Source organism: Geotrypetes seraphini, chromosome 6, assembly GCF_902459505.1.
Source record: "Geotrypetes seraphini chromosome 6, aGeoSer1.1, whole genome shotgun sequence".
Lineage (NCBI taxonomy): Eukaryota > Metazoa > Chordata > Amphibia > Gymnophiona > Dermophiidae > Geotrypetes > Geotrypetes seraphini.
This window is the reverse complement of record NC_047089.1, coordinates 259,636,484-259,664,250: the sequence shown is the minus strand read 5'-3', so window position 1 is coordinate 259,664,250 and position 27,767 is coordinate 259,636,484. Positions and strand designations below refer to the sequence as shown.

The window sequence follows — 27,767 nt, the reverse complement described above, 5'->3', positions numbered from 1 at the left end:
GTGTATTGAAGAAACATGCATCCACTGACTGTACTATTTAAATTGCAAAATATTGTTGAAAACTAAAACTTTAGTCAAAAAATCCAATATCTCTGTTCCATGTTTGCAGATGAAGGGCTGGGAGTGGGATTACAGAAGACAAATATAAATAAGGAATTATACCCCCCATTTACAAAACCGTAGCATGGTTTTTAGCACCGGCTGTGATGGTAACAGCTCAGACGCTCATAGAATTCCTATGAGAGTCAGAGTTGTTAACTCAACAGCCAGTTTTGTAAAAAAGAAAAAAAAAAGGGGGGTTGGGTGGGGTAAGTGTGGTAAACCTTGAAAGATTTTCAGAAAACTGTATATGAGAATCTAGCTAAACTAAAAAGGTAGACAAAAGTTATAGTAAAAGATGGGATATATCCAAAGGCATTGAAAGAATTTAGGAAAGGTCTGGCAGCTCCACTGTCTGACTTTTTCATAAGACATATCAAGGAGGACTACAGGCAATTAAAATTTGCATAAAGAAAACAGCCTTAACGATAAGAAAAGTATTGGAAGGAAAAAATTAATAAAACCAGAAACAAACAGCAAATTTACCTCAAGTGCATAGCACACAGGTTTGTCTCTGCCTAGTTGGTAAGCAACAGTTGTCACCAGGCCATGTTCAGATAATACAGACTGGAAAAAAAGAACCAAATTAAAAGTTAAAAACCTTGAGTATTTATGCAAAATATTGTTCTGAAAACAAACGTACAAAAAGACGTCACAATTTATAAAGTAACAAATGTGCACAATTTTGAAGTATGTATCTGTGTGAGGTTAGGAAATAAAGTGGGAACAAACAAGACATGTAAAAGGGATATAGTTGAACAAGCTCTTTATTAAGTAGAAACGGGACTCAACACTGGCTGTGCTTTGACAAAATCCTGCATCATTTATTTAGTTAATGGGATTTACTAATCGTCTCTATGAACAGATTCACCCAAGGTGGTGTACAGCAGCAGTGTTGTCCCCAGAAATATTTTCCAGCCGGGTGGCACAAAATAGTAGCCGGGTGGGGCGGGATGGAGAAATTTTGTGGTGCAAATTTGGTGCTATGCAAATTACCCCTCCCTGCTCACGGTGAAGGAGTAGGGCAGGGTTGTCCAACCTTTTGGCTTCCCTGGGCTGCATTAGATGAAAAAAAACTTTCTGGGCCACACTAACACTAGCTGATGAACAAAAAAAAAAGGATGAGCAGGTCCCAAATATGCAATCACTAATATAGAAGATGTACGTATCTACTATAATAAAACCCTAAGCGCACATGCACACTTCAAACTTCGTGATCCCTGAGTCCGTGATCCGTAGAGCCGTGCCAGTAGAACGAGCCTGTGGCAGTGGAGTTTGTGACCACGGATGCAAGGAGGCGGAGAACAAGCCGACGACTCCCCCCTCCCGCCCTCACTCACTCTAAGACAGTAGTAAATCTATTTATTCGCGTCTGCCCTCCTCTTCAAAAGCAGCCTGCTGAGGATCACCAGCAAGCTATAGCGAATCTCGCAAGACGCTCTCCACCTTGGTAGCACGTTCCCTCTGACGCGATCCAGCTCCTCCTCTTAAGTGGCAGCTTGAGGATATTGCCATTGGCTGCAAAGCTTGGAGATTTTGGGTTGTCAGACTGGAGGAAGATGTCTTCAGGTGGCAGGGCTTGGGGATCCCCAACAGTTCTAGTATTTGTAAATTGCACTCAGGCGGGGAGAAACTTTGGTGCCCATCCACTAATTCTGGGCTTAAGTCCCTCCCCTAAATCAGCTGTATATGATTATGCCATTGAATACAAAAATAATTGTGATACACATATCCCAAAGCTAACATATTCCAGTTAATAAATTCAAAATAAAACAATTTTTTCTACCTTGTCTGGATGTTTTTTTTTCCCATCATCTTGGTCCCAGTTTCTCTTTCTGCTTTTTATCCATATTCAACTAATTCTCTTTCCAGTGCCTGCTGTTCTCCATCTTCTCTCAGTCCCTAGCTCTCCCATTTCCCATCTCACTCCTTTCCCAGCCTTCTATTTCTTTCTATCTACTCCTCACTCATCTTGTCATCTCCGTTTTGACCTCATCCACATGGCTCACCACTTTTAGATTCCCCGCCTTCTTTCCACTGGTCAGGCTATAACTCCCTGTCCCTTTCTTTCCATCCCCTTTCTTATCCCAGATCTCATCCCTCCTGCCCTCCCATGGGTCCATCTCTCCTCCTCTATCCCCATGGTCCAACATTTTGATCCCTCTCTTTTCTGTTTTTTTCTTCCTTCCCCTTTTGATGCTGAACAATGAAATGGAGGAAAAAAAAAAAGAGAATGCTGAAATTCTCTGCCTTCCAGCCACAGGCCTAAAATTTCTCCCTACCTCCCTTCCATCTCCATATCCAACTTCTCTCCCTTTCTCTTCCCAACTGCCCCCCACCCCATCTCTCCCCATGCCTGCCTGCCTCTATCCCTCTGGTCCACCATTTCTCCCTCTCTCTTCCCAACAGTTCTCCCTTCAAGTATCTCTTTCCCTCTTCCTCCACACCACCCCAGGCCCAACTTCTCTCCCTTCAGACCATTCCCCACTATCTCTCTCTCTGTCCTCTGTTTCTGGCCCCATAAACTTTCCCCCCACGCCCAATCTGGCATTTCTTTTAATAAATAGATGAAACAATCCAGGACTGTGACCCCCAAGGACTTCATCTCACAGTGGAACAATCTGACTACCAACATCCTTGATGAACTAGCCCTACAAACCAAAACTAGAATCAGCAGAAGATCAGATCAATGGTTTGACAATGAACTATTCCTACTTAAAAGACAATGCAGACGACTAGAAAGAAAATGGAAAAAAACTAATCTAGATCACACGAAAACCGCCTGGGAAAAAACTAACAAACAATACAAAATACTACTAAAGGACAAGAGAAAAACACATTACACTAATCTAATAGGCACAGAAACCCAAGATACCAAAAAACTATTCCAAATATTAAAAGACCTAACAGACACCAAATCCTACATGACTACTAACAATACCCCACCCCCCTCAGCCACCCTCTTAGCAGAACACTTCAAGAACAAAATTACAAATGCCAGAGCCACCCTCAATTGTACCCCATCCCACCTAAACAAACTCACAATTCTTCCCACAGATAAAGAATCAACTGCAGCTGACAGAACATGGTCTCAATTCCCCAAAATACAATGGTCTGAATTCAATAAACTCTACAAAAAGTACAGCCACGCATCCTGTGACCTTAACCACTGCCCATCATATCTCCTTACAACCTCCAGTGCAAAATTACATACTCTACTTCTGCAATGGATACAAACCATGCTCACAGATGGCCTTTTCCCAACTGACCTCAGCGAAATCATCATCACCCCAATCCAAAAAGATCCAAAAGGACCAACAGACCAACCATCCAACTACAGACCCATTGCCTCAATACCTCTATATGTCAAACTGACAGAAGGACTAGTAGCCAAACACCTCATCAACTATCTAGATGACCATAATATACTTCACCCCACGCAATCTGGCTTCAGATCCAACTTCAGGCTCCCTCATTGACACAGCCAGACAACACCTCAGCACAAGAAAAAAAATGCTTCTCATATAACTAGACCTTACCGCAGCATTTGACCTGGTAGACCATAATATCCTACTGCAAATTTTGGATGCATTAGGCATCTCAGATAAAAGTATACTCTTGGTTTGAAAGCTTCCTAAAATCCAGAACATACAGAGTAAAATCAGATAAAGAAAAATCTGAACCTTGATCTAACCCTTGGGGCGTACCACAAGGATCCCCACTATCCCCTACTCTCTTCAACCTATACACTGCATCTCTCGGAACATACCTAGATAATCTAGGCATCACCACCTACAGCTATGCAGATGACATTACCATTCTCATACCTTTTGATCAACCAAAGACAGCCATGACAAACACACTACACTGAACACTAGAAACAGTAGTAACCTGGATGAAATATCACAAACTGAAACTCAACACAGACAAAACTAAATTCATCCTCCTCGAAAACGACAAAAGTCCCAACCATAACCAATATAGAAATTAACACAATCAACTATCCCATTCAAACTACCATAAAAGTACTAGGAATGACTAAAGACCGATGCTGCACCATGCAACCGCAAATAAATAAAACAATACAGAAATCCTTCGCAGTGATGAGAAACCTAAGACGAGTCAGGAAATTCTTCGAAAAAACACAATTCCAGCTTATAGTACAATCCCTAATCCTAAGTCTACTAGATTACTGCAACATCCTCTACCTCCCATGCCCTGTTACAATGACTAAACAACTACAAACAATTCAAAATACAGCTCTGAGACTCATCTACTCATTGAGAAAACACGACCATATTACAAAAGCATACATCAACTCACATTGGCTACCAATCCAAGAAAGAATACTATTTAAATTCTACTGTATGTTATTTATAGCCTTAAACGGAGACAGCCCAACCTACCTGAACAACCGCCTCATCCAAAACACCTCAATCAGACATAGAAAAACACACACCCCATTCACACACCCCTCGATCAAAGATGTAAAACGGAAAAAAACTATATGATGGCCTCCTGGCCACTCAAGCAACTAAACTAGATAACCAAATCTCCAATCTACTGATAACGACACCAGACTACAAGACGTTCAGAAAAGAAATAAAAACTATACTCTTCAAGAAATTCCTGAAACAGCCCTAACTTCAAACTTACCATCCTTCCCCCCTTCCCTCTTCCCGCCACACAGAAACTACATAACCTACTCTTTACCTCTCTAGAAAGGACAAATGTTCTTTCATTGTAACCTTCCATTTTTTATCTCTTTTGTAATCTGCCTTGAACCGCAAGGTAATGACGGAATAGAAATCTCTAATGCAGGGGTGCCCACACTTTTTGGGCTTGTGAGCTACTTTTAAAATGACCAAGTCAAAATGATCTACCAACAATAAAATTTTTTTAAAAAACCACAAAGCACACTGTACGCTGAGAAAATGTTAATCATCATTCCTATTCTGAGTTTTTTTCAAAGAGGTCAAGGCAGATGACTCTATGCACTGTCACCTCAGTAACAACCATACAAAAATAGACAAATATACCCCCCCACCCTTTTTACTAAACCACAATAGCAGTTTTTAGCGCAGGGAGCTGCACTGAATGCCCAGCGCTGCTCTCAACACTCATAGGCTCCCTGCGCTAAAAACCGCTATTGCGGTTTAGTAATAGGGGGCCATAGTGCAAAATATAGACAGCAGATATAAATTCAGACACATTTTGATCACTAAATTTAAAATAAAATAATTTTTCCTACCTTGTTGTCTGGTGTTCATGAGTCTCTGGTTGCACTTTCTTCTTCTGACTATGCATCCAATCTTTCTTCCCTTCTTTCAACCTGTATGCTTCTTCTCCTCCAGACCTCATTCCCTCCCCCAACTTTTTCTTCCTCTCTCCCTTCCCTTTCTTTCTCCCTGCCTCCCTTTCTTTTTTTCTCTCTTCATGCCCCCTTTCTTTTTTCTGTTTCCCTTCTTTCCTTCTGTCTCCCTGCCCTCCCCCAAACTACTGCTGCTAGGACGGGACAGGGCACAGGACAGGCAGGCCCCATAACCCTCTCGTACCCTAAACCATCCCCCATGCCTCCAGTACCTTAAATCATCTCCCTACGTACCCCCAGTACCTTTTTTAATCATACCCCCTGTACTTTTTAAAATCCCTCCTTCCCTCCCTAGACGGCTAACCTGGTATTTTAAACATCTCCCCACCCTCAGTACCTTTTAAAATCCCTCCTTCCCTCCCTCCCTCCCTAGATGGCTATCCTGATATTTTAAACATCCCCCCGGTACCTTGATGCACTCCTGGCGGTCCAGCGCTGCATCGGCAGCCTTCCCTGCAGGACAGCCACTCAAGTCCCCATCTGCCGCGGCGGTAATAGGCAGGTGTGAGCTCCGAGCGCGCCTGCCTGGTCTTGTGCTGCCTGAATGGTGTCAGCTCGGCTGGCTCCCCCTTCTGCGCCGGAAGTGAAATCCAGACGCGAGTCCGGAGCGCGTCTGCCTGGTCCCGCACCGCTGCTCGAATGGTGCAGTCAACTCCTGCGAGTCTCATGAGAACCAACAGCACCATTTGGGTGGCGGCACAGGACCAGGCAGACGTGAGCCCCAAGCGCGGACTGGGGGAAAGGAAGGGTAGGAGGACCCGGACCTGACCGGCTGTGCACCCGGGGCAGACCACCCCCCCCATTGGTACGCCACTGACGTTCACCCCTCCCTGCCAGCACTCTGATTGGCTGGCGTTCTTCAAGAGGCGGGCCAGTCAGGAGGGGAAAAAAAGAGAAGGGGAAAAGGGAACCCGCTCTGCAATCGACTGGGGTCGCCTGAGCGAGTGACCTGTCGATCGCGATCGACGTATTGGGCACCCCTGCTCTAATGTAATGTAATGTAATACCCTCCCCCTCTGTACTTAAAAAAAACAAACCAAAACCCAGTCCAGGAGGCTTCCTTGGCCCAGCATGTTCTCCCCCTCCTCTCCAAGCCCATGAATCTCTACCTCACTCCTCTTCCACCACCATGTCCAATAATTCTCTCTCTCTCCCTCCTCTCTCTAGTTCTCTTTCTTCATCTCTCCCTGTGAACCATCTTTTTCTCTCTTTGACACCCAATTCTCCCTTACTGTTCCCTCCTATGGTTCATGCGCCCTCCCTCCTTCCTTCATCATTTGTCCAAAGTGCTCCCTTCCTCTTGAGTCCCAACACAACCTTCTCCCTCCCTCCCTTCTGTGCCTCCATCCGGCAGGTATTTACCTTCTGGTCGGCTCCTATGCTGCAATCGTTTTTCTGGTGAAAGCTGCAGGCCATGATGGCTGTCTCTTCATACAATCCGTGGTTGTGCTGAAAGCATTTATTTTATAGCCATCGGCGATCCGCACCTCTGCTGGAAACATTCCCTCTCTTCTGTGCCACCCTCTGGTGGGTAGTTTTCTGGCCGACTCCCTTGCAGCAGTCGTTTGCGGGCGTCATCGGCTCCTCGCGCACGATTCATGGCTGATTCGGAAGCCTTCTCTCTGACGTCGTGATATCAGAGGGAACGCTTCTGACACAGCCGCAGATCACGCACGAGGAGCAGGTGACGCCCGCGGACAACTGCAGCAAGGGAGCCGGCCAGAAAACTACCCACAGGAGGGAGAATCTGGGCTGCACAAAACTCCTTGTTCGGCTGTGGGTTGGACACCCCTGGAGTAGGGGCAAGGAAGAGGATTGGTGTGCGGCTTCGATGCGGAGCGCTTGGCTAAAACACACTAGGGAGAACACTGCAGTACTGTCATTCCAGGTTCAAGCATTAATTCTATGAATGGAGCTTCTCTGAAGAGCTCCTGATCACTCATGGCCTCCAGTGCATCCGTACTGCTGTGGTAGAGTGCAATTGTGTATTTCTTGGCATATGCCAGCCCTTCTTTGCCATGAACAAGCATAGTTACTTCTGCTGCAAGGCATTTCTGAGGTCCTAGCTTCTCTGGCTTTTTTTTGTATATGTCCATGATGTGCACAATCTCTGGAAGAGGCAAAAAAGTGAAAAGTTTCAAAAGTCTTTCTACACAGGAGTCCTGTTGTCGGACAAAGAACTGGTAGACGTCTTGCCTTGTTACCCTCTGGATGAACTCATAGCCTGTCATTATGTTGCCCAGCTGGTCGGAGCCACCAATCTGGATCTGGCAGTCATAGTGCTGGTGCAAGAAGTAGAAGTCATAGCCCTGGAACATCTGATAGACAAATTCAACTAGGCTCATGCCCTCTGGGCTCTGTAGGCGAGTCTGCACACTATGCCAGCTCAGCAGCGTGCCCATGCGAAAATGGCGACCAATCGAGGCCAGAAACTCCACGGCTCTACATTCCTCATACCAGGCGGAGTTCAGGATACTCAGGCTGCCTCACACCTTTTCCTTCTGCCCTCCAACCCAGCCAGCAATAGTTCCCCTTAACAGTATCCATGATATCCTGTTTGTCTGTGTCTAGATTGTGACTCTGTACAGTGCTGCATATGTCTATAGTGCTACCAGACAAACGCAGCGCTGTACAGAGTTACAAAGACAGTCCCTTCTCAAAGAGCTTACAATCTAGACACAGACAAACAGAGCACTTTTTCAACGTAATTACATTTAGATTAGATCTAATCTAATCTAATCCTTAGGTTTGTATACCACATATTCTCCACGTTCGTAGAGCTCGGCACAGTTTACAGGAGATGAAATAGGAAGGAACTACAATAAAGGGTTAGAGGTCGAAGTATGAAGAATATTTAGAGGACTTGGGATGCCAGATATGAAGAATTTTTGAGGACTTGGGATACCAAAGTTGGAGAGAGGCTTACATTTTTGAGAAAAGCCGTTTTCAGATGTTTGCGGAAAACTTGGAGAGAGCTCAAGTTCCGAAGAGGGGAGGTAAGATTGTTCCAGAGCTCTGTGATTTTGAAGGGGATGGAGGTCCCTAGCTTTCCTGTATGGGAAATGCCTTTTAGCGAGGGGAAGGATAGTTTTAATTTGTGGGAGGGTCTGGTGGTATTAGGGTTTGAAGAATTCCAAGAAAGAGGGATAAAGGGAGGGAGGATACCGTGTAGGATCTTGAAAGCTAGACAGGCGCATTTAAAGTGGACTCTGGTGATTATCGGAAGCCAGTGAAGTTTGGACAGGAGCGGAGAGACATGGTCAAATTTACTTTTAGCGAAGATGAGCTTGGCTGCGGCATTCTGAATCCGCTGAAGTCTATGACGGTTTTTCTTAGGCTTAAGTAGATAGAGTTGCAGTAGTCTAATCTGGAAAGGATGATGGATTGGACAAGGAGGGTAAAATGGTTTTGATGGAAGCAGGATCTAACTTTCCTTGGCATATGAAGGCTGAAAAAGCATTTTTTTACCAAGGATTGGAGGTGGTCGTTGAAGGACAATGTGGAATCAATGATGACGCCCAGAACATTGCTCGAGAACTCAAGCTGCAGAGTGGAGCCAGAGGGTAGTGGGATGGAGGTGGGTAGTTGGTCTAGTTTTGGGCCGAGCCAAAAAAGTCTTGTTTTGGACTCGTTCAGTTTCATTTGCACAGTGTGGGCCCAGGATTGTAGGTTCACTATACAAGAGGATATGTTTTTAGACAGGTTGGTGAGGTTCAAATCGGTCTCGAGGAGGACGAAGATGTCATCAGCATAAGTGTAAATTGTTTCAAGGGGGGATAGATGGAGGAGTTTGAGGGAGGACATAAAGATGTTGAAAAGGATAGGAGATAGGGGAGTATGCAGCTGAAGTTCAGATTCGCAGCGCGGCTTTGTACATGGCTCGCTGCTCCTGCGCTCTTTTTGATCCCCCGACTCGCCCTTCTCGGACTTTCTTAGGCTGCTACCTGGCCGACGGTCTCCAACCCCCGCTGCGCTCTCTTTGCGTTGAGCAGCACTCTGCCGCAGTGGCTCCGGAGCCCGTCAGCTCACCGGCCTGGTGCGGCTCATGGCCACCAAGTTCAAGTTTATTATTTGATGAATCGCCTATATAAAACATTCTAAGCGATGGACAATTTTAAAAACAACTTATAAGGTCAGACTCCTGGCTGGAGACGGAGATTGAATGCTGCCACTCCGAGTGCCAGTGGGAGCGAATCACCGAGCTCGTCAAGCAGCTTTCGGCCAAGCTCATCGCTAACGGAACACAGCGGGCCTGGGCCTAGTCAAGCCGCAAAGCCTCGGACTTTCTTGCCAGGCAGACCTGGGGAGGGAGTGTTAATGGAAGCGCCCATTCACTTCTGAATATTTATGAGAGGGGGGAAGTAATTACAGGTAGACAGACTGGGCTTCAGCAATGAGAACTTTACAAAGTAAATCTGCAGGGGAGTTTGGGTCAGGGCAGAGACGTCAGTAGAACATAACATAAAGAATAGCCTTCCTATAGGGTTATGGCCACTACATGTCCGGATTTCCCCGTTGGCGCACAAGTCACAAACTCTCACGCAGCCCACACATGTTCTGCACCAGTTGCTCAAGTGAAAGTGGCTCACATAAGCCTATCTGTCTGCTGGGGTCTCTGATGCGTGCGGTGGCCTGCGCGCTGAAACTAAAGGAACGCCAGTTAGCTGGCAAGTGGCCCACATGTAAGGAGTCAGCTGTGGGATCAAAACCACAGTACACCGTCTGTGCGCCACTCTGCAGTAGAAAAAAAGTCAAGCTGAGGCAGGAGTCAAATGTTGAACTTCTGGCTCTTCAGGCTGTGCCTGGGGAATCTCCAAGCCGGTCGGTGAGAGGGTATTTAAAAAAAAAAAAATATATATATATATATATATATATATATATATTTGAGCAGCAGGATTTGCGACTGAGCTGACAGCCGGGCGGTCATCTAAATTAGCTGGGTGGAGTGCCCAGCTAAAAGGCTCTAGGGAGAACACTGAGCAGGTATAACTTAACATAAAACTTTCAATTTTGTTAACAGCATAACAGTAGTAAAAAGGCCAAATACAAACATAGATACAATGAATGAGGTAAAGTCAAAATCAGTAAATTGAAACATAATAGGACTACCATGAAACAATTCAAAAATACACTTATTAACAGCACTGTCATTCAAATAAGAGAGATATAATACATACTAAGCTTGTTTGGGACTCTTCAGTTTTCCACCAATTCTGCTTATACTTGCGCTTTTTTGAGCGATACTCTGCCACACCTATTTAATTGAGAGCTTTGCTGACCAAATTTCCTGTAGTTGGATTCACATTACTGTCTTAGTGGAAAGTATGTTATAAAAGTGGAGTTTTGTTGGCCTATGATTAGGGTGCGCTTGTTGGACTACTTCAGGCTTGCTTAAATTGAACATTGCACTGTGGACACTGAGCTCTTTTTTCGTCCACTTTATACCAGCATTGATTCAAACCCCTCCAGAAGAGAGTATAAATTTATTTAAGGATTGGTAGTTCAAGTCACCCATTATTATACTGTTGCCCAATTCTCCAGCTTTCCTAATCTCTGAAAACATTTCTTCATCATGTCTGCTCATTCTGTCCAGGGGGACGGTAGTATAACCCTACCTGTATGTTCCTTCCCTTCCCACTTGGAATTTCTATCTATATGGATTCCACACTGTTATATGTGTTGCTCAGAATGTTTATTTTGTTTGATTCAATTCTCTCTTTAATATATAGCACAACCCCACCTCCCATCTGATCTACTCTATCACTGTGATATAATTTATACCCAAGTAACATAGTGTCCCATAAGAACATAAGAAATGCCTCCGCTGGGTCAGACCTGAGGTCCATCGCGCCCAGCAGTCCGCTCACGCGGCGGCCCAACAGGTCCAGAACCTATGCAGTAACCTCTATCTATACCCCTCTATCCCCTTTTCCAGCAGGAATTTGTCCAATCCTTTCTTAAACCCCAGTACCGTACTCTGCCCTATAATGTCCTCTGGAAGTGCATTCCAGGTGTCCACCACACGTTGTGTAAAGAAGAACTTCCTAGAATTTGTTTTGAATCTGTCCCCTTTCAACTTTTCCAAATGCCCTCTTGTTTTTTTATTTTCTGAGAGTTTGAAGAATCTGTCCCTCTCTACTCTCTCTATGCCCTTCATGATCTTGTAAGTCTCTATCATATCCCCCCTAAGTCTTCTCTTCTATAGGGAAAAGAGTCCCAGTTTTTCCAATCTCTCAGCATATGAAAGGCTTTCCATCCCCTTAATCAGTCGTGTCGCTCTCCTCTGAACTCTCTCGAGTAACGCCATATCCTTCTTAAGGTACGGTGACCAACATTGGATGCAGTACTCAAGATGCGGACGCACCATTGCCCGGTACAGCGGCAGGATAACTTCTTTTGTTCTGGTTCTAATACCCTTCTTGATTATACCTAGCATTCTATTCGCTCTCTTAGTGGCCGCTACGCACTATGCCGTCGGCTTCATTGTCATGTCCACCATTACCCCCAAGTCCCTTTCTTGGGTACTCTCAGTCAATAACATCTCTCCCATCGTATAATTGTACCTCGGGTTTCTGCTTCCCACATGCAATACTTTACACTTCTCAACATTGAACTTCATCTGCCATCTCTCTGCCCATTCCCCTAGTTTGTCCAAGTCCCTTTGCTTTGCAATTCTTCGCAGTCCTCCTTTGTCCGAGCTCCACTAAATAGTTTGGTGTCGTCCGCAAATTTTATTATCTCACACTTCGTCCCTGTTTCTAGATCATTTATGAATATGTTAAAAAGCAGCGGCCCGAGCACCGAGCTCTGCGGAACACCACTCGTGACCTTTCTCCAGTCTAAGTAGTGGCCCTTCACCCCTACCCTCTGTTTCCTACCCTCTAACCAGTTTCTGATCCATCTATGCACGTCTCCGTCCACCCCATGGTTCTTCAGTTTCCGGAGTAGACGTTCATGAGGCACCTTGTCAGAGGCTTTCTGGAAATCTAGGTATATGATGTCTATGGGGGTCTCCTCTGTCCATCTGTTTGTTAATTCCTTCGAAGAAGTGCAATAAGTTAGTCAGGCACGATCTCCCCTGCAGAAACCATGTTGGCTGGTTATCAGAAGTTCATTTTTTTCAAAATGTGCATTGATGTTTTCTTTTATCAGTGCTTCCGCCATTTTCCCCGGAACCGAGGTCAGACTCACCGGTCTGTAGTTTTCCGGGTCACCTCTTGATCCCTTTTTAAAGATGGGCGTAACGTTGGCTATCTTCCAATCCTCCGGGATCACACCTGTTTTCAGAGATAGGTTGCAAATTTGCTGTAGTAGATCCGTTATTTCCTCTTTTAGTTCCTTCAGAACCCTTGGATGGATTCCATCCGGACCCAGTGATTTGTCAGTTTTTATTTTTTCTATCTGCCTGCGCACATCATCAAGGCTCACTTCCATGGATGTTAACTTTTGTGCTTGATTTCCATTGAAGATTTGTTCAGGTTCCGGTATGTTGGTTGTGTCTTCGCTTGTAAATACAGACGAAAAGAGCATGTTAAGTCTTTCTGCGACCTCTTTCTCTTCCTTCACCGCTCCCTTCCGGTCTCCGTCGTCCAGTGGTCCCACCTCCTCCCTAGCCGGCTGTTTCCCTTTAATATATCTAAAGAATGGCTTGAAATTTCGTGCTTCCCTGGCTAGTCTCTCTTCATACTCTTTTTTGGCCTTTCGAACCACACGGTGACATTCTATTTGATACTTCCTGTGCTCTTTCCAGTTTCCCTCAGATTTGTCCTTTTTCCATTTTCTGAATGAATTTTTCTTATTGCCTATTGCTTCCTTCACTATTTTAGTTATCCACACAGGGTCTTTTGTTCGACTCTTGTTGCACCCTTTTCTGAATCTGGGGATATACAGATTTTGTGCCTCGCTCAACGTGTCCTTGAAAAAGGACCAGGCATGTTCTACCGTCTGCCATTTTTTGGAAGTGTTCCTAAGTTTCTTCTTTACATTCCCCTCATTGCTTCGTAGTTGCCCTTCCTGAAGTTAAAAGTTGTCGCTATGGTTCTCTTTCCTTTCAGTATTCCTATTTCCACCTTGAACTTGATCATATTATGATCGCTGTTTCCCAACGGTCCCACTACTTCCACTTCCTTTGCAGGTCTCCTTAGCCCATTTAGGATTAGATCTAGAGTGGCATTTCCTCTCGTTGGTTCTCTAACAAGCTGCTCCATGAAGCAATCTTGTACAGCCTACAGAAATTCTGCCTCCCTAGTGCATCTTGAGCTTCCAAGACTCCAGTCTATTCCAGGGTAGTTGAAGTCTCCCATAATAACTGTGTTACCGCTTTTGCATTCTCGCTTCATCTCGGCTTCCATTTCTTCATCGATATCTCCAGTTTGTCCGGGTGGACGATAGTATAGGCCTATCTTTATTTCAGGCCCTTTCCTTCCTGGTATTTTAACCCATAGCGATTCTAGCTTGTTAGCCGTCTCTGCTGTGTCCATTCTTGTCGATTGTATGCTTTCTTTAATGTATAGTGCTATTCCACCGCCTTTCTGTCCTAATCTGTCTGTTTGTACTCCGGCAGTGCTGTATCCCATCTGTTTTCCTCATTCGACCATGTTTCAGAGATTCCAATGAGGTCTATGTCCTCTGCAATGGCCATGGCTTCTAATTCTCCTATTTTGTTTCTTAGGCTCCTTGCATTAGTATATATGCAATTTAGCTCCTGGAATTTTGTTGCCTTTATTTTCTTTCCCTGTACTTCGGTCTTTAGATTCTTCTCTTTGGCTGCGATCTTTCTAACCTCCTCTTCTTTGTTAGTCAACTCCTGTAATTTGTTCCTTGTTTCATCCCAGCCTTTTTTCTCCTTAGTATCTTCACGAGATACCTTTTTCCGAATCATCGACGCTTGGTCGACTGTCGGCTTTCCCCTTCTTCTTAGTTTAAAACCTATTCTATTCCTCTCTTGACGTTGTTTGCTAGAAGTCTAGTTCCCGCCGCGCTCAGGTGCAATCCATCTCTCCTGTAGAGCTTGCTCTTGCCCCAGAACGTTGTCCAGTTCCTCACGAAGTGGAATCCTTCTTCCTCACACCATCTCCTCATCCACGCATTTATTGATTGTATTTCCCCTTGCCTTTTCACATCTGCCCTCGGTACCGGTAGGATCTCTGAGAACGCTATCTTCTGGGTCCTCATCTTCAGCTTCCTTCCCAGAATCTTGAACTGTTCTATCAGTGTGTTTCTTCTGTAGTCTCTCCTGCTGACATCATTCGTCCTGATGTGGATCATTACTGTGGTCTCTTCCGTCTCCGCTCCTTCCAGGATCTTTCCAATTTTGTCCAAGATGTCCTTGGTTCTCGCTCCCGGGAGGCAGTTCACCAGTCGGTCCTCTCTCCCTCCTGCTATGTGGCTGTCCACATGCCTCAGAATCGAGTCCCCCACTAGGATTGCTGACTTTCCCTTCTTCAATGTTCGCTTTGGTCTCAGGTCAATGTCCTCGGTGTGCTTCACTCTTTCTTCTTCTGGGCATCGACTGGCCAATTTCTCCCCCTCGTGCATTTTTCCTATTAATTGTTCTCCTTCCACCAGGTCTATGAGATGCTTATTACATCATTCAGTGCTATTATATACTCTTAACTCCACAACTTTATTTTGTAGACTTCTAGCATTTGTATACAGACACTTTCAATCGTGTTTTTTCCTTGTATCTATAGGCTGCTGAGAAGATGACAGGGATAACTTGACATTTTTACTCTGTTTCCCTTTCAAGCACTCTTGGCTTTCTTTCACCATTTTTGAAACCTTTCTATTGGGACTCCTTAAATATTCTGATTCAACAGCATCCTTCAACGATACTCTACACTGAACCATCTGCTCTTGGGCGACAGTTGGCTTTCTCCCCATCTTAGTTTAAAAGCTGCTCTATCTCCATTTTAAACATTAGTGCCAGCAGCCTGGTTCCATTCCTGTTAAGGTGGAGTCCATCCTTTCAGAAGGTAGCCCAGTTCCTAACAAATCTAAATCCCTCAACCCTGCACCATCGTCTTAACCATACATCGACTTCAGAGTTCTGCCTGCCTTTTGGGTCCTGCGCGTGGAATGGGGAGTAAAGGTTCAAACTGTAGCTTCATCAAACTGGTGAGAACTACATTAAAATCCCAAACAACTGAAGGCAGTTTGAGCGGAAGTTTGGAGCTGAATAGACCTTTTATAAACCTGGAAACAAGAGGATGAGTGGCCAGAGATTTATGGTTGACAGGAACATGAAAAGCACTAATGGCAGTAAGGTGAACTCTAACTGAAGTGGTTTTTAGTCCAGAATTGGATAAATGGAGAAGAAAATGAAACACTAAAGAGAGTGAATAGGAGGAAGCATGCCAAAACCTTAACCACCACCTTGAACTTTAAAAAGGGTAAATACGATAGCATGAGAGCCATGGTAGAAAAACGACTCGAGAAGATGGTGGACAAACTTGAAACGGTTGATCAGGCATGGACCCTACTGAAAAATACTATCACAGAAGCACAAGATCTCTACATTCCGAGGATTTCCAAAGACCAGAGAACAAAGAGAAAAAGAGAACCGGCATGGCTTACCATACAGGTGAAGGAAGCCATAAAAGAAAAGAAGGACTCTTTCAAAAAATGGAAATGCATAAAGACAACCGAAGCCTGGAACAAACATAAAGATGATCAGAAGAAATGTCACAAGGCGGTGAGGGATGCAAAACAGGAATATGAGGAAAAAATAGCCCAGGAGGCCAAAAACTTCAAGCCCTTCTTTAGATACGTGAAAGGGAAAAAACCTGCAAAAGAGGCAGTGGGACCCCTGGACGACCAGGGAAGAAAAGGGTACATCAAGGAAGATAAACAAATCGCAGACAAACTAAATTCCTTCTTTGCGTCCGTCTTTACGAAAGAGGACACCTCAACAATACCTGAAGCGGAGAAAGTGTTTGCAGGAGAAACAGAAGACAGCCTCACCACAGTTGAAGTGGACTTAGACCAGATATACTATCAGATCGACAAACTTAAAAGTGACAAATCCCCTGGACCGGATGGGATTCATCCGAGAGTCTTAAAGGAATTGAAGGTTGAAATCGGAGAGTTATTGCAAAAACTTGCAAACCTGACAATCAGAACTGGACAGATACCGGACGACTGGAGGATAGCGAACGTCACCCCAATTTTCAAAAAAGGATCGAGAGGGGAACCGGGCAACTATAGACCTGTGAGTCTTACGTCTGTCCCCGGCAAGATGGTTGAAGCACTGATCAAGGATAGCATAGTCCGGCACTTGGACGCACACGACTTGATGAAACCCAGTCAACATGGATTCAGGAAAGGGAAATCATGTTTGACGAATTTACTCCAATTTTTTGAGACCGTGAACGAGCAAATTGATAGTGGGAAGCCGGTGGACATAATATACTTGGACTTCCAGAAAGCGTTCGACAAAGTTCCACACAAAAGACTTCTCAGGAAACTACAAAGCCATGGCATAGAGGGGGATATACAAAGATGGATAGGCAAATGGCTGGAAAACCGAAAGCAGAGAGTGGGCATAAATGGGAAGTTCTCCGACTGGGAGAAAGTGACTAGTGGTGTACCCCAGGGCTCGGTACTTGGGCCGATCCTTTTTAATATTTATATCAATGACCTGGAGGAAGGAACATCCAGTGAGATCATCAAGTTTGCAGACGATACAAAACTATGCCGGGCGATCAGATCGCAGGAGGATAGAGAGAAACTCCAGAGCGACTTGTGTCGGTTGGAAACATGGGCAGAGAAATGGCAGATGAAGTTCAATGTGGAGAAATGCAAGGTAATGCATTTAGGCAATAAGAATAAGGAATACGAGTATACAATGTCAGGTGCAACTCTGGGGAAGAGTGAACAAGAAAAGGACCTGGGTGTACTGATAGATAGGACCCTGAAGCCGTCGGCACAATGCGCGGCAGCGGCAAAGAAGGCAAATAGAATGTTGGGCATGATAAAGAAAGGAATCTCGAGTAGATCGGAGAAAGTTATAATGCCGCTTTATAGGGCAATGGTCAGACCCCACTTGGAATACTGCGTCCAACATTGGTCTCCCTACCTAAAGAAGGATATAAAACTGCTGGAGAGGGTGCAGAGACGAGCAACAAAACTGGTGAAGGGTATGGAGAAACTGGAATACGAGGACAGACTTATAACACTAGGATTGTTCTCCCTTGAGAAAAGGAGACTGCGTGGGGATATGATCGAGACCTTCAAAATACTGAAAGGAATCGACAAAATAGAGCAGAGAAGATTATTTACATTGTCCAATTTGACACGGACTAGAGGACATGTAATGAAGCTAAGGGGGGACAGGTTCAGGACTAATGTCAGGAAGTTCTGCTTCACTCAGAGAGTGGTTGACACCTGGAATGCCCTCCCAGAGGAGATTATGACGGAATCGACCGTCCTAGGCTTCAAGAGCAAACTAGATGCATATCTCCTTAAGAGAGGCATATAAGGATATGGTGGACTATAAATTAAGCCAGGTGTACACCTGGCAGGGCCTCCGCGTGTGCGGATCGCCGGACTTGATGGACCGAAGGTCTGATCCGGAGAAGGCAGTTCTTATGTTCTTATGTTCTAGATAATGGAAAGTACACCACACATTAAAGTGAGTCCACTTCTGGTGATAGAATTGCTGAGTAGAAGGCTTTTTTGAAGCAGCTATAAAGCACAGTTACTTACCGTAATAGTTGTTATCCAGGGACAGCAAGCAGCTATTCTCACATATGGGTGACGTCATTCACGGAGCCCAGATGCGGACAGCCTTGCAAGCAGACTTGGTTGTAGAAACTCAGAAGTTTCGAGTCTGCCGCATCGCGCATGCGTGAGTGCCTTCCCGCCCAGCATAGGGCGAGTCTCCTCAGTTTAGATAGCTAGCAGAGAAGCCAACCAGGGGAGGTGGGTGGGTTGTGAGAATAGCTGCCTGCTGTCCCTGGATAACAACTGTTACGGTAAGTAATTGTGCTTTATCCCAGGACAAGCAGGCAGCCTCTTCTCACATATAGGTGACCTCCAAGCTAACCAGAATGGGATGGTGGGAGTGTTGGCAACTTAGGAGAATAAATTTTGTAATACTCTTTGGCCGAAATGGCCATCTCGTCTGGAGAAAACATCCAGACAATAATGAGAGGTGAAAGTATGAACCGAGGACCAAGTGGCAGCTTTGCAAATTTCCTCAATAGGAGTGGATCTGAGGAAAGCTACTGAAGCCGCCATGGCTCTGACTTTGTGGGCTGTGACTCGACTCTGTAGATGCAGTCCAACCCGGGCAAAGCAGAAAGAGATACAAGCAGCCATCCAGTTGGAGATAGTACACTTAGAAATTGGATGTCCCAACTTGTTCGAATCGGAGACAAAAAGTTGAGGAGCAGATCTGTGTGGTTTGGTGCGTTCTAAGTAGAAGGCCAAAGCACGTTTACAGTCCAGAGTATGAAGAGCTGATTTCTCTAGGATGAGAATGAGGCCTTGGAAGAAACATTGGAAGTACAATAGATTGGTTGAGATGAAATTCTGAAACCACTTTAGGTAAGAATTTAGGATGAGTACGGAGGACCACCTTGTCATGATGGAAAACAGTACAAGGTGGATCATCAACTAAAGCTTGCAGCTCAATGACTCTTCGAGCAGATGTGAGAACAATGAGAAACACCACTTTCCAAGTGAGATATTTTAGATGAGCCATAGACATTGTTTCGAATGGAGACTTCATTAACTGAGCAAGAACAACATTGAGATCCCAAACCACTGGAGGCGGTTTGAGAGGAATTTTGACATTGAAAAGTCCTTTCATAAATCTGGAAACCATAGGATAAACAGAGAGGGGTTTCCCTTCAATAGGCTGATAGAAAGCAGCAATTGCACTGAGATGGACTCAGATAGATGTAGACTTGAGGCCAGAGGTAGATAAGTGCAAAAGATAATCTAGAACAGAAGATAAGGAGGAATCTTGAGGTTCCTTTTCATGAGAGATGCAACACGTAGAAAATCTAGTCCATTTTTGGTGGTAGCATTATCTAGTGACAGGCTTTCTGGAGGCCTCTAAAATGTCCCGAACAGGTTGAGAAAACTGAAGAGGAGTTATGTTGAGAGGTATCAAGCTGTCAGGTGCAGAGACTGCAGGTTGGGATGATGTAAAGACCCTTCACTCTGTGTAAGCAGAGATGGAAAAACTGGTAGAAGGTATGGCTCTCTGCTGCTGAGTTGAAGTAGAAGGGAGTACCAAGGTTGTCTCGGCCACCGAGGAGCTATCAGAATCATGGTGGCATGATCATTCTTCAGCTTGACAAGAGTCTTGAGAATAAGAGGGAATGCATACAGGAAGAGATTTGTCCATTCCAGTAGAAAAGCATCTGCCTCGAGGCGATGAGGAGAGTATATCCTGGAGCAGAACTGAGGCAGTTTGTGGTTGTGGGGAGATGCAAAGAGATCTATCTGAGGAGTTCTCCACTGAGGAAAAATGTGATGAAGAGGCAAGGAATTGAGTGTCCATTTGTGAGGTTGCAGAAGATGACTCAATTTGTCCGCCAAACAGTTTTTCGCCCCTTAGAAACATAGAAAGATGACGGCAGAAAAGGGCCATAGCCCATCAAGTCTGCCCACTCTATTGACCCACCCCATTAAGTCTGAATGCTAATGACCTAGTTCCTTAACTCGACCCTCGTAGGGATCTCACGTGGATGTCCCATTTATTCTTAAAGTCAAGCACGCTGGTGGCCTTGATCACCTGCACCGGAAGTCTGTTCCAGTGATCTACCACCCTTTCTGTGAAGAAATACTTCCTGGTGTCACCACTAAATTTCCCTCCTCTGAGTTTGAGCGGGTGCCCCCTTGTGACCGAGGGTCCCTTGGGAAAGAATATATCGTTTTCCACCTCGACACGACCCGTGACGTACTTAAATGTCTCAATCATGTCACCCCTTTCCCTGCGCTCCTCTAGGGTATAGAGCTGCAGTTTGCCCAGTCTTTCTTCGTATGAGAGACCCTTGAGCCCCAAGACCATCCTAGTGGCCATCCTCTGGACCGACTCAGCTCGAAGCACATCTTTCCGGTAATGTGGCCTCCAGAATTGCACACAGTATTCCAGATGGGGTCTCACCATGGTTCTATAGAGTGGCATTATGACTTCAGGTTTACGGCTGACGAAGCTTCTATTGATACATCCCATCATTTGCCTTGCCTTTGATGAGGCCTTCTCTACTTGTTTGGCAGCCTTCATGTCTGCACTGATGATTACCCCCAAGTCCCGTTCCTCTGAGGTCCTAGCTAGCGTTTCTCCATTCAAGGAGTATGTTCTGCATGGATTTCCTCTGCCGAGATGCATGATCTTACATTTTTTTAGCGTTGAAGCCTAGCTGCCTTGTCGAGGACCAGTTTTCTAACGTGATCAGATCTTGTGTCATACTATCCTGTAGGTTGCTTTCACTTACTATGTTACACAGTTTGGCATCATCGGCGAACAGTGCTACTTTACCCTGAAGCCCCCGGGTCAAGTCCCCTATGAATATGTTGAAAAGGGATGGTCCCAGGACTGAGCCCTGCGGCACTCCACTAGTCACCTCCGATGTCTCAGAGAGGGTGCCGTTGACCACCACCCTCTGAAGTCTTCCACTCAGCCAATCACTGACCCATGCAGTTAGTTTCTCACCCAAACCCATTGATTTCATCTTGTTTAGTAGTCTACGGTGTGGGACACTGTCGAAAGCTTTACTGAAATCCAAGTACACTATGTCCAGAGACTCTCCCAAGTCTAGCTTTCCTGTCACCCAATCGAAGAAGCTTATAAGATTGGATTGGCATGACCTGCCTCTGGTGAATCCATGTTGACAGGGATCCCTTAGATTCCCTTCATCCATTATCGTGTCTAATTTACCTTTAAGTAGAGTTTCCATGAGTTTGCACACTATTGATGTGAGACTCACCGGTCTGTAATTCGCAGCCTCTGCTCTGCAACCCTTTTTGTGCAGAGGAACAACGTTAGCTGTTTTCCAGTCCAGGGGGACTCTCCCTGTACTTAGGGAGAGATTGAAGAGCATGGCTAACGGTTCCGCCAGAACATCGCACAGCTCTCTGAGCACTCATGGGTGCAAATTGTCCGGTCCCATGGCTTTGTTCACCTTGAGTCTTGAAAGTTCTCTGTAAACATCAGCTGGTGTGAACTCAAAATTCAGAAATGGGTCTTCCTTGCTTTCCTTTGCTTCCAGCCGTGGCCCGTGCCCTGGCGCCTCGCAGGTAAAGACTGAACAGAAGTAATCGTTCAGTAGTTTGGCTTTTTCAGAATCTGTTTCCACGTAATTCCCGTCTGGCGTTCTAAGGCGTACTATCCCGTCTGCGTTCTTTTTCCTGTCGCTAATGTACCTGAAGAAGGATTTGTCCCCTTTTTTAATGTTCTTCGCTAGAGTTTCTTCCATTCGAAGTTTGGCCTCCCTGACTGCTGTTTTGACTGCTGCAGACTTTGTCCTGTATTCAATGTTTGCTTCTTTTTCCCCCGTGCGTTTGTACAAGAGAAACGCTCTTTTCTTATCCTTGACGAGGTACGAGACCTCATCAGTGAACCATTGGGGTTTCTTTTTTCTTTGTTGTTTAGTTACTGATTTTATGTAGCGGATAGTTGCCTCATGAAGGGTCGATTTCAAGGTTGACCACATAACCTCTACATTCTCCGTTACTTCTTGAACCTGAAGCGTCTGATGGACGAAGTCTCCCATGCGTGTGAAGTCAGTGCCCCGGAAATTGAGTACCCTTGTTTTTGTTTGTGATCTAGGGAAGCCTTTCCTAAGGTTGAACCATACCATGTTATGGTCACTGGTGGCTAGCGGTTCTCCCACCGAGATCTCTGAGACGCTTTCCCCATTCGTAAGCACCAGGTCCAGGATGGTCTGGGACCTAGTGGGCTCTAATACCAATTGTTTGAGTCGTACTCCCTTCATGGACGTTAATATCCTCCTGCTATCATAAGTAGTCGCTGAGAGTGTGTTCCAATCTACATCAGGCATGTTAAAGTTTCCCAACAGAACAACGTCTCCCCGTAAGGTGATATTCTCAATGTCTTCAATTAATTCAATGTCCTTGTGCTCCGATTGTCTTGGAGGTCTGTACACCACACCAAGATACAGGCATTTTTCTCCGCCTCTGGCCAGGTTCACCCAGATGGATTCCCCAGTATACTTGATATCTGTGATTCTGGTTGTCTTGATGTTTTCTTTGATATAAAGTGCTACCCCTCCTCCTAACTTACCCTCTCTGTCTTGGCGAAGCAGGTTGTATCCTGGTATAGTTATATCCCACCCATGAGAGTCTGTGAACCATGTTTCTGAAATTGCTACTACGTCTAGGTCTGCATTAACTATTTCTGTTTCCAGTTCTAGAAATTTATTCCCTAGGCTGTGTGCGTTAACATACATAGCTCTCCACTCTTTTTGTTTACTAAGCTCATGCAGAGAACCACCCATTTGAGTTAAAGTGTCTCCTAGCAATTCTTTTGCAGTAAGGGTACTTACCTTAGACTTAGAAGCGGAGTTTTGGTTCGCCACATCAGGATTGTTACTTACTGCTCTGGTGTAAAAGTGGGTACCCACCCCCGACTTACCTAGTTTAAAGCCTTTCGAAGTAGGTGGGCTAGTCGGTGTCCGAAGACGTTCTTACCTCTGTTGGTCAAGTGGAGTCCATCTGGTCCCTGTAGTCCCTGTAGTGTCTCTCCGTGATTCAGGAATCCGAAGTTCATCTCCCGGCACCATCGTTGTAGCCACTCATTCGTCTTCAGGATACGTTCGTCCCTGTCCCTTCCTCTGCCCCTAACAGGAAGAATTGAAGATAATACTACCTGTGCTCCTGTCTGCTTCAGCCTCTTTCCCAGAGCTCCGAAGTCTCTGGCTATGTCCTCCAGGGTGTTCTTGGCAGTGTCATTCGTTCCGACGTGGATGAGCAGCATGGGGAAGTAGTCCTGGGGCTTGAGAAGTCTATCAAGACAGGTAGACAGCTTGAATGTAGACAGCTTTCAGAAAGGTGTTGAGATAGATTGCCCAATCCCAAACCTTCAGAGCTTCTTGGCAAAGAGGGAGAGATCCCGTTCCTCCCTGCTTTGTTGACATAGTACAACTTGGTTGTCCATCCGAATGAGGACTACCTGGTCATGAAGATGTTGAAAAGCTTTGAGAACACTGAAGATCGCTCTGAGTCCCAATAGATTGATGACACTGACGATCCGTGCTGGACCAATGGCCTTGAGTACGGAGACCATCAAGGTGAGCCCCCCCAAGCGTAGGTTGAGGACTCTGCCGTGAGGACCTTCTGCTGAGGGGGTGTCTGAAACTGTAAACCTCTGGAGAGATTGGAAGAGAGCATCCACCAGCGGAGAGACTGTCTCAACGAAGGAGTGACTGTAATGTGTCGAGAGAGTGGTTCGCAAGCTTGCGTCCACTGAGATGCTAGGGTCCACTGAGGGATTCTGAGGTGAAGTCTTGCAAAAAGAATCACGTGAACTGTCGAGGCCCTGTGATCTAGTAGTACCATCATGTGTCTCGCTGAGAATGAAGAGCGGGAAGACACTTTGTGACAGAGCTGAAGAAGAGCATCTAGACATTGTTGAGGGAGGAATGCTCTGAGCTGGATAGTGTCTAGAACAGCTCCGATGAACTGTAGATTCTGAGAGGGCTGAAGGTGGGATTTGGGAAAGTTGATTTGGATTCCAAAGCTTTGTAGGAACCATGTAGTCCGTTGGGTTTTTACAATAATCCCCTGAAATGTTGAATCTTTGATGAGCCAGTCGTCTAGGTAGGGAAACACCTGAAGACCATGGTTCCTCTAGGCACTTGGTGAACACTCTGGGAGATGATGCCAGGCCGAAGGGTAGCACTCTGTATTGAAAATGCAGATCCCCCACCCAAAATCTGAGGTACTGACGGGAGGCCGAAAGAATGGGAATATGAGTGTAAGCCTCCTTGAGATCTAAAGTACATAACCAATCGTTCTGATCTAGAAGGGGGTAGAGGGATGCCAGGGACAGCATGCAAAAATTTTCTTTGACCAAAAATTTCTTGAGAGCCCTGAGATCCAGAATGGGTCGCAGATCACCTGTCTTCTTCAGAACTAGAAGTAACGGGAGTAAAACCACCTGCTCTGCTGTTCCAGAGTAACTTTCTCGATGGCACAAAGATGAAGCAGAGCTTGAGCTTTCTGAAGAAGGGCGGTCTGGGATGGATTGGAAGAATACTCTCTTGGAGGAAGCTCTGGTGGAATGTGAGTGAAATGAAGAGAGTATCCTTCTCTCATGATTGACAGCACCCAGAGGTTGGATGTAATGGTCTCCCATTGATGGTAAAAATGATGGAGATGATCTCCTATGGGGGGGAAGGGAGGACAGAGGCAGAAAGATGGAGGTTATGCTCTGTTTGAGACAATCAAAAAGGCTGTACAGCCTTAGGTGCAGCAGAAGGCTGAGGTTTCTGTTGCTTCTGCTGCTGTTGTTTCTTGGGAGGTGCTAGAGTGTAGGGAGCCGCCCTTGGAGGTTAACGCTTCTGGAAGGATGGAAGAGGTCGAGAAGGTTTTGCAGGAGCTGGCTTGGGTTTTGGTCTGACAATTGAAGGAAAAGATTTTTCATGCTCAGACAATTTCTTGGTGGCAGCCTCTATGGATTCATCAAAGAGGTTATTGCCCTCACAAGGAATATTAGCCAGATGGTCCTGAAGATTGGGATCCATATCAATGGTGCGAAGCCAGGCCAGGCGTCGCATTGCTACTGAGAAAGCATTGACCCTGGAAGAAAGTTCAAAGGCATCATAAGATGACTGGAGAAGATGTAACCTGAGTTGCGCCAAGGTAGCAGTGACTTGTTGGAACTCCAAATTTCTATGTTGATCAAGGTTTTTTGTAAAACCTGGAACAATATCAATCAGGAGCTTAAAATAAGTTGTGAAGATAAAATTATAGTTGAGGACTCTGGAAGCCATCATGGAATTCTGATAAAGGCGATGGCCAAACTTGTCCATGGTCTTACCTTCTCTTCCAGGAGTTCTATGGGTTTGGGCGACACACTGACGAAATGGGTTGGGAACTGGCTTGGAGGTAGGCTCCAGAGGGTAGTGGTGAATGGCACCCCGTCCGAAATGACGGAGGTAATCAGTGGAGTGCCGCAGGGCTCGGTCCTGGATATTAATTTGGACGAAGGAAGGAAGAAAAGGACAATTAATCTGCCAGAGCATGGCTTCGAGAAGGGCTCGATGACTTTGAGGCACCTCAAGTTCATACCCCCCTCGATCAAAGAAGTAAAACGGAAACTACATGATGGCCTCTTAGCCACTCAAGCCGCAAAACTAGATAACCAGAATTCTAACCTATTGACAACCACCCCAGACTACAAGATATTCAGAAAAGAATTAAAACCATATTCTTCAAAAAATTCCTGAAACAATCCTGACATGTTCCACTCTTTACAACTTTTGAAATGACAAAAGATCTACTCTCAACAACTCTAGAAAGGACAAATGTTTCTTCCATTGTACAACCTGATTTAAAAAAAAACCCCCAAAAAACCCAAAACACAACAACAAATGATCTTCCTTAGTTTCCGTCTTCCTAAATTTCGTCCTACTCCTCTCCACTTTTTACCTTTCAAATACTGACAAATGTTCTACTCCTTACAACGCTTGAAATGACAAATGATCTACTTTTTTCAACGTTAGTAATGACAAATGTTCTTCCATTGTAACCCCCCTTTCATAAATCTTTTGTAATCCGCCTTGAACCGCAAGGTAATGGCGGAATAGAAATCTCTAATGTAATGTAAAATTCTTCTTCACCCAGAGAGTGGTGGAAAACTGGAACGCTCTTCCGGAATCTGTTATAGGGGAAAACACACTTCAGGGTTTCAAAACAAAGTTGGACAAGTTCCTGCTAAACTGGAATGTATGCAGGTGAGGCTGGACTCATTTAGAGCACTAGTCTTTGACCTGAGGGCCACTGCGTGAGCGGACTACTGGGCAGGATGGACCACTGGTCTGACTCAGCAGCGGCAATTCTTATGTTCTTATGTTTTGCCTGTGATTCCTATTGCATCTAGTATTTGTAGCAGGATGTCGTGGTCTACTAGGTGAAATGCTGCAGTGAGATCTAGTTGAATAATCAGCATTTTTTTAAATGTGGTGAGGTGTTGTCTAGCTGTGTCCAGAAGGGATCCTAGTAGTGTCTCAGTGCTGAAGTTGGTTCTGAATCCAGACTGTGTAGGGTGGAGCAAATTGTGGTTTTCTAGATAGTTGATGAGGAGTTTAGCTACGAGGCCTTCCATTAGCTTGACATATAGTGGAATTGAGGCTATGGGTCTGTTGTTGGATGGTTGATCTGTTGCTCCTTTTGGGTCTTTTAAGATCGGGATGATGATGATTTCGGAGAGGTCTTGTGGGAAAAGGCCATCTGTGAGCATGGTTTGGATCCATTGCATGAGGAGAGTGCGGAATTTTAGGCTGGAGGTTTTTAATAGGTATGGAGGGAATTAGTTGAGGTCGCAAGCTGCGTGGCTGTATTTTTTATAGAGTTTGTTAAGGTCGGACCATTGTATTGTGGAGAAATGGGACCAGGTTCTATCTGCTGCTGCTGATTCTTTTTCTGTGGGGGGCATTATGATTTCTTCTAGGTGGGCTGGGGTTCCTGCAAAGTTTGTCCTGGCAGTTGTAATTTTGTTTTAAAAGTATTCAGCTAAAAGGGTGGCTGAAGGGGGAGGGTTGTCGTTTTTGGCTAGGTAGGGTTTGGTGTCTGTGAGTTCTTTTACTAATTGGAATAGATTTTTTGTGTCTTGGGCTTCTATGCCTATTTGGTTTGTGTAGTATGTCTTTCTTTTTTCTGTTAGTTTTAGTTTGTATTGTTGGTTTAGTTTTTTCCATGCTGCTCTTGTGTGTTCTTGGTTACTTTTTCTCCATTTTCTTTCGAGTCGTCTGCATTGTCTTTTGAGTATGAGTAGTTCGTTGTCGAACTATTTGCCTGATCGTCTGCTGATTCTGGTTTTTGTTTGTATTGGGGCTAGCTTGTCTAGGATAGTTGTTACATTCTTGGATTGTAGCATCTGTTTTATTCCAGAATTTGGAGGGGTCAATGTATATACGTGATTTGTAGGTTAAGCTTTGGGATTTTGGTTTGGTTTTGCCTTTGGCCCAGTTGATATTGAAGGTGTATGTGTAATGGTCTGAACAGATGGATCTGGACCATTTTCCATTTGAGGTTTGAATCTCTGGTAGAATGGGGTGTTGGGTCATGAAGGCTGCAATGTCTAGTTGGTGACCTTTCTCGT

The 27,767-nt window shown here is 45.1% G+C and overlaps 1 protein-coding gene across 6 annotated transcripts in view; it reads right to left on the bottom strand.

The window, feature by feature from the left end:
- Nucleotides 1–27,767, bottom strand: part of GK (glycerol kinase) — a 445,878-nt gene that overhangs the window by 153,335 nt on the left and 264,776 nt on the right. For all 6 annotated transcript variants that reach the window (XM_033948781.1, XM_033948778.1, XM_033948783.1 and 3 more), the window contains one exon: nucleotides 586–666. In XM_033948781.1, the coding sequence (XP_033804672.1) occupies nucleotides 586–666 (81 nt within the window). The remainder of the gene's footprint in view (nucleotides 1–585; nucleotides 667–27,767) is intronic.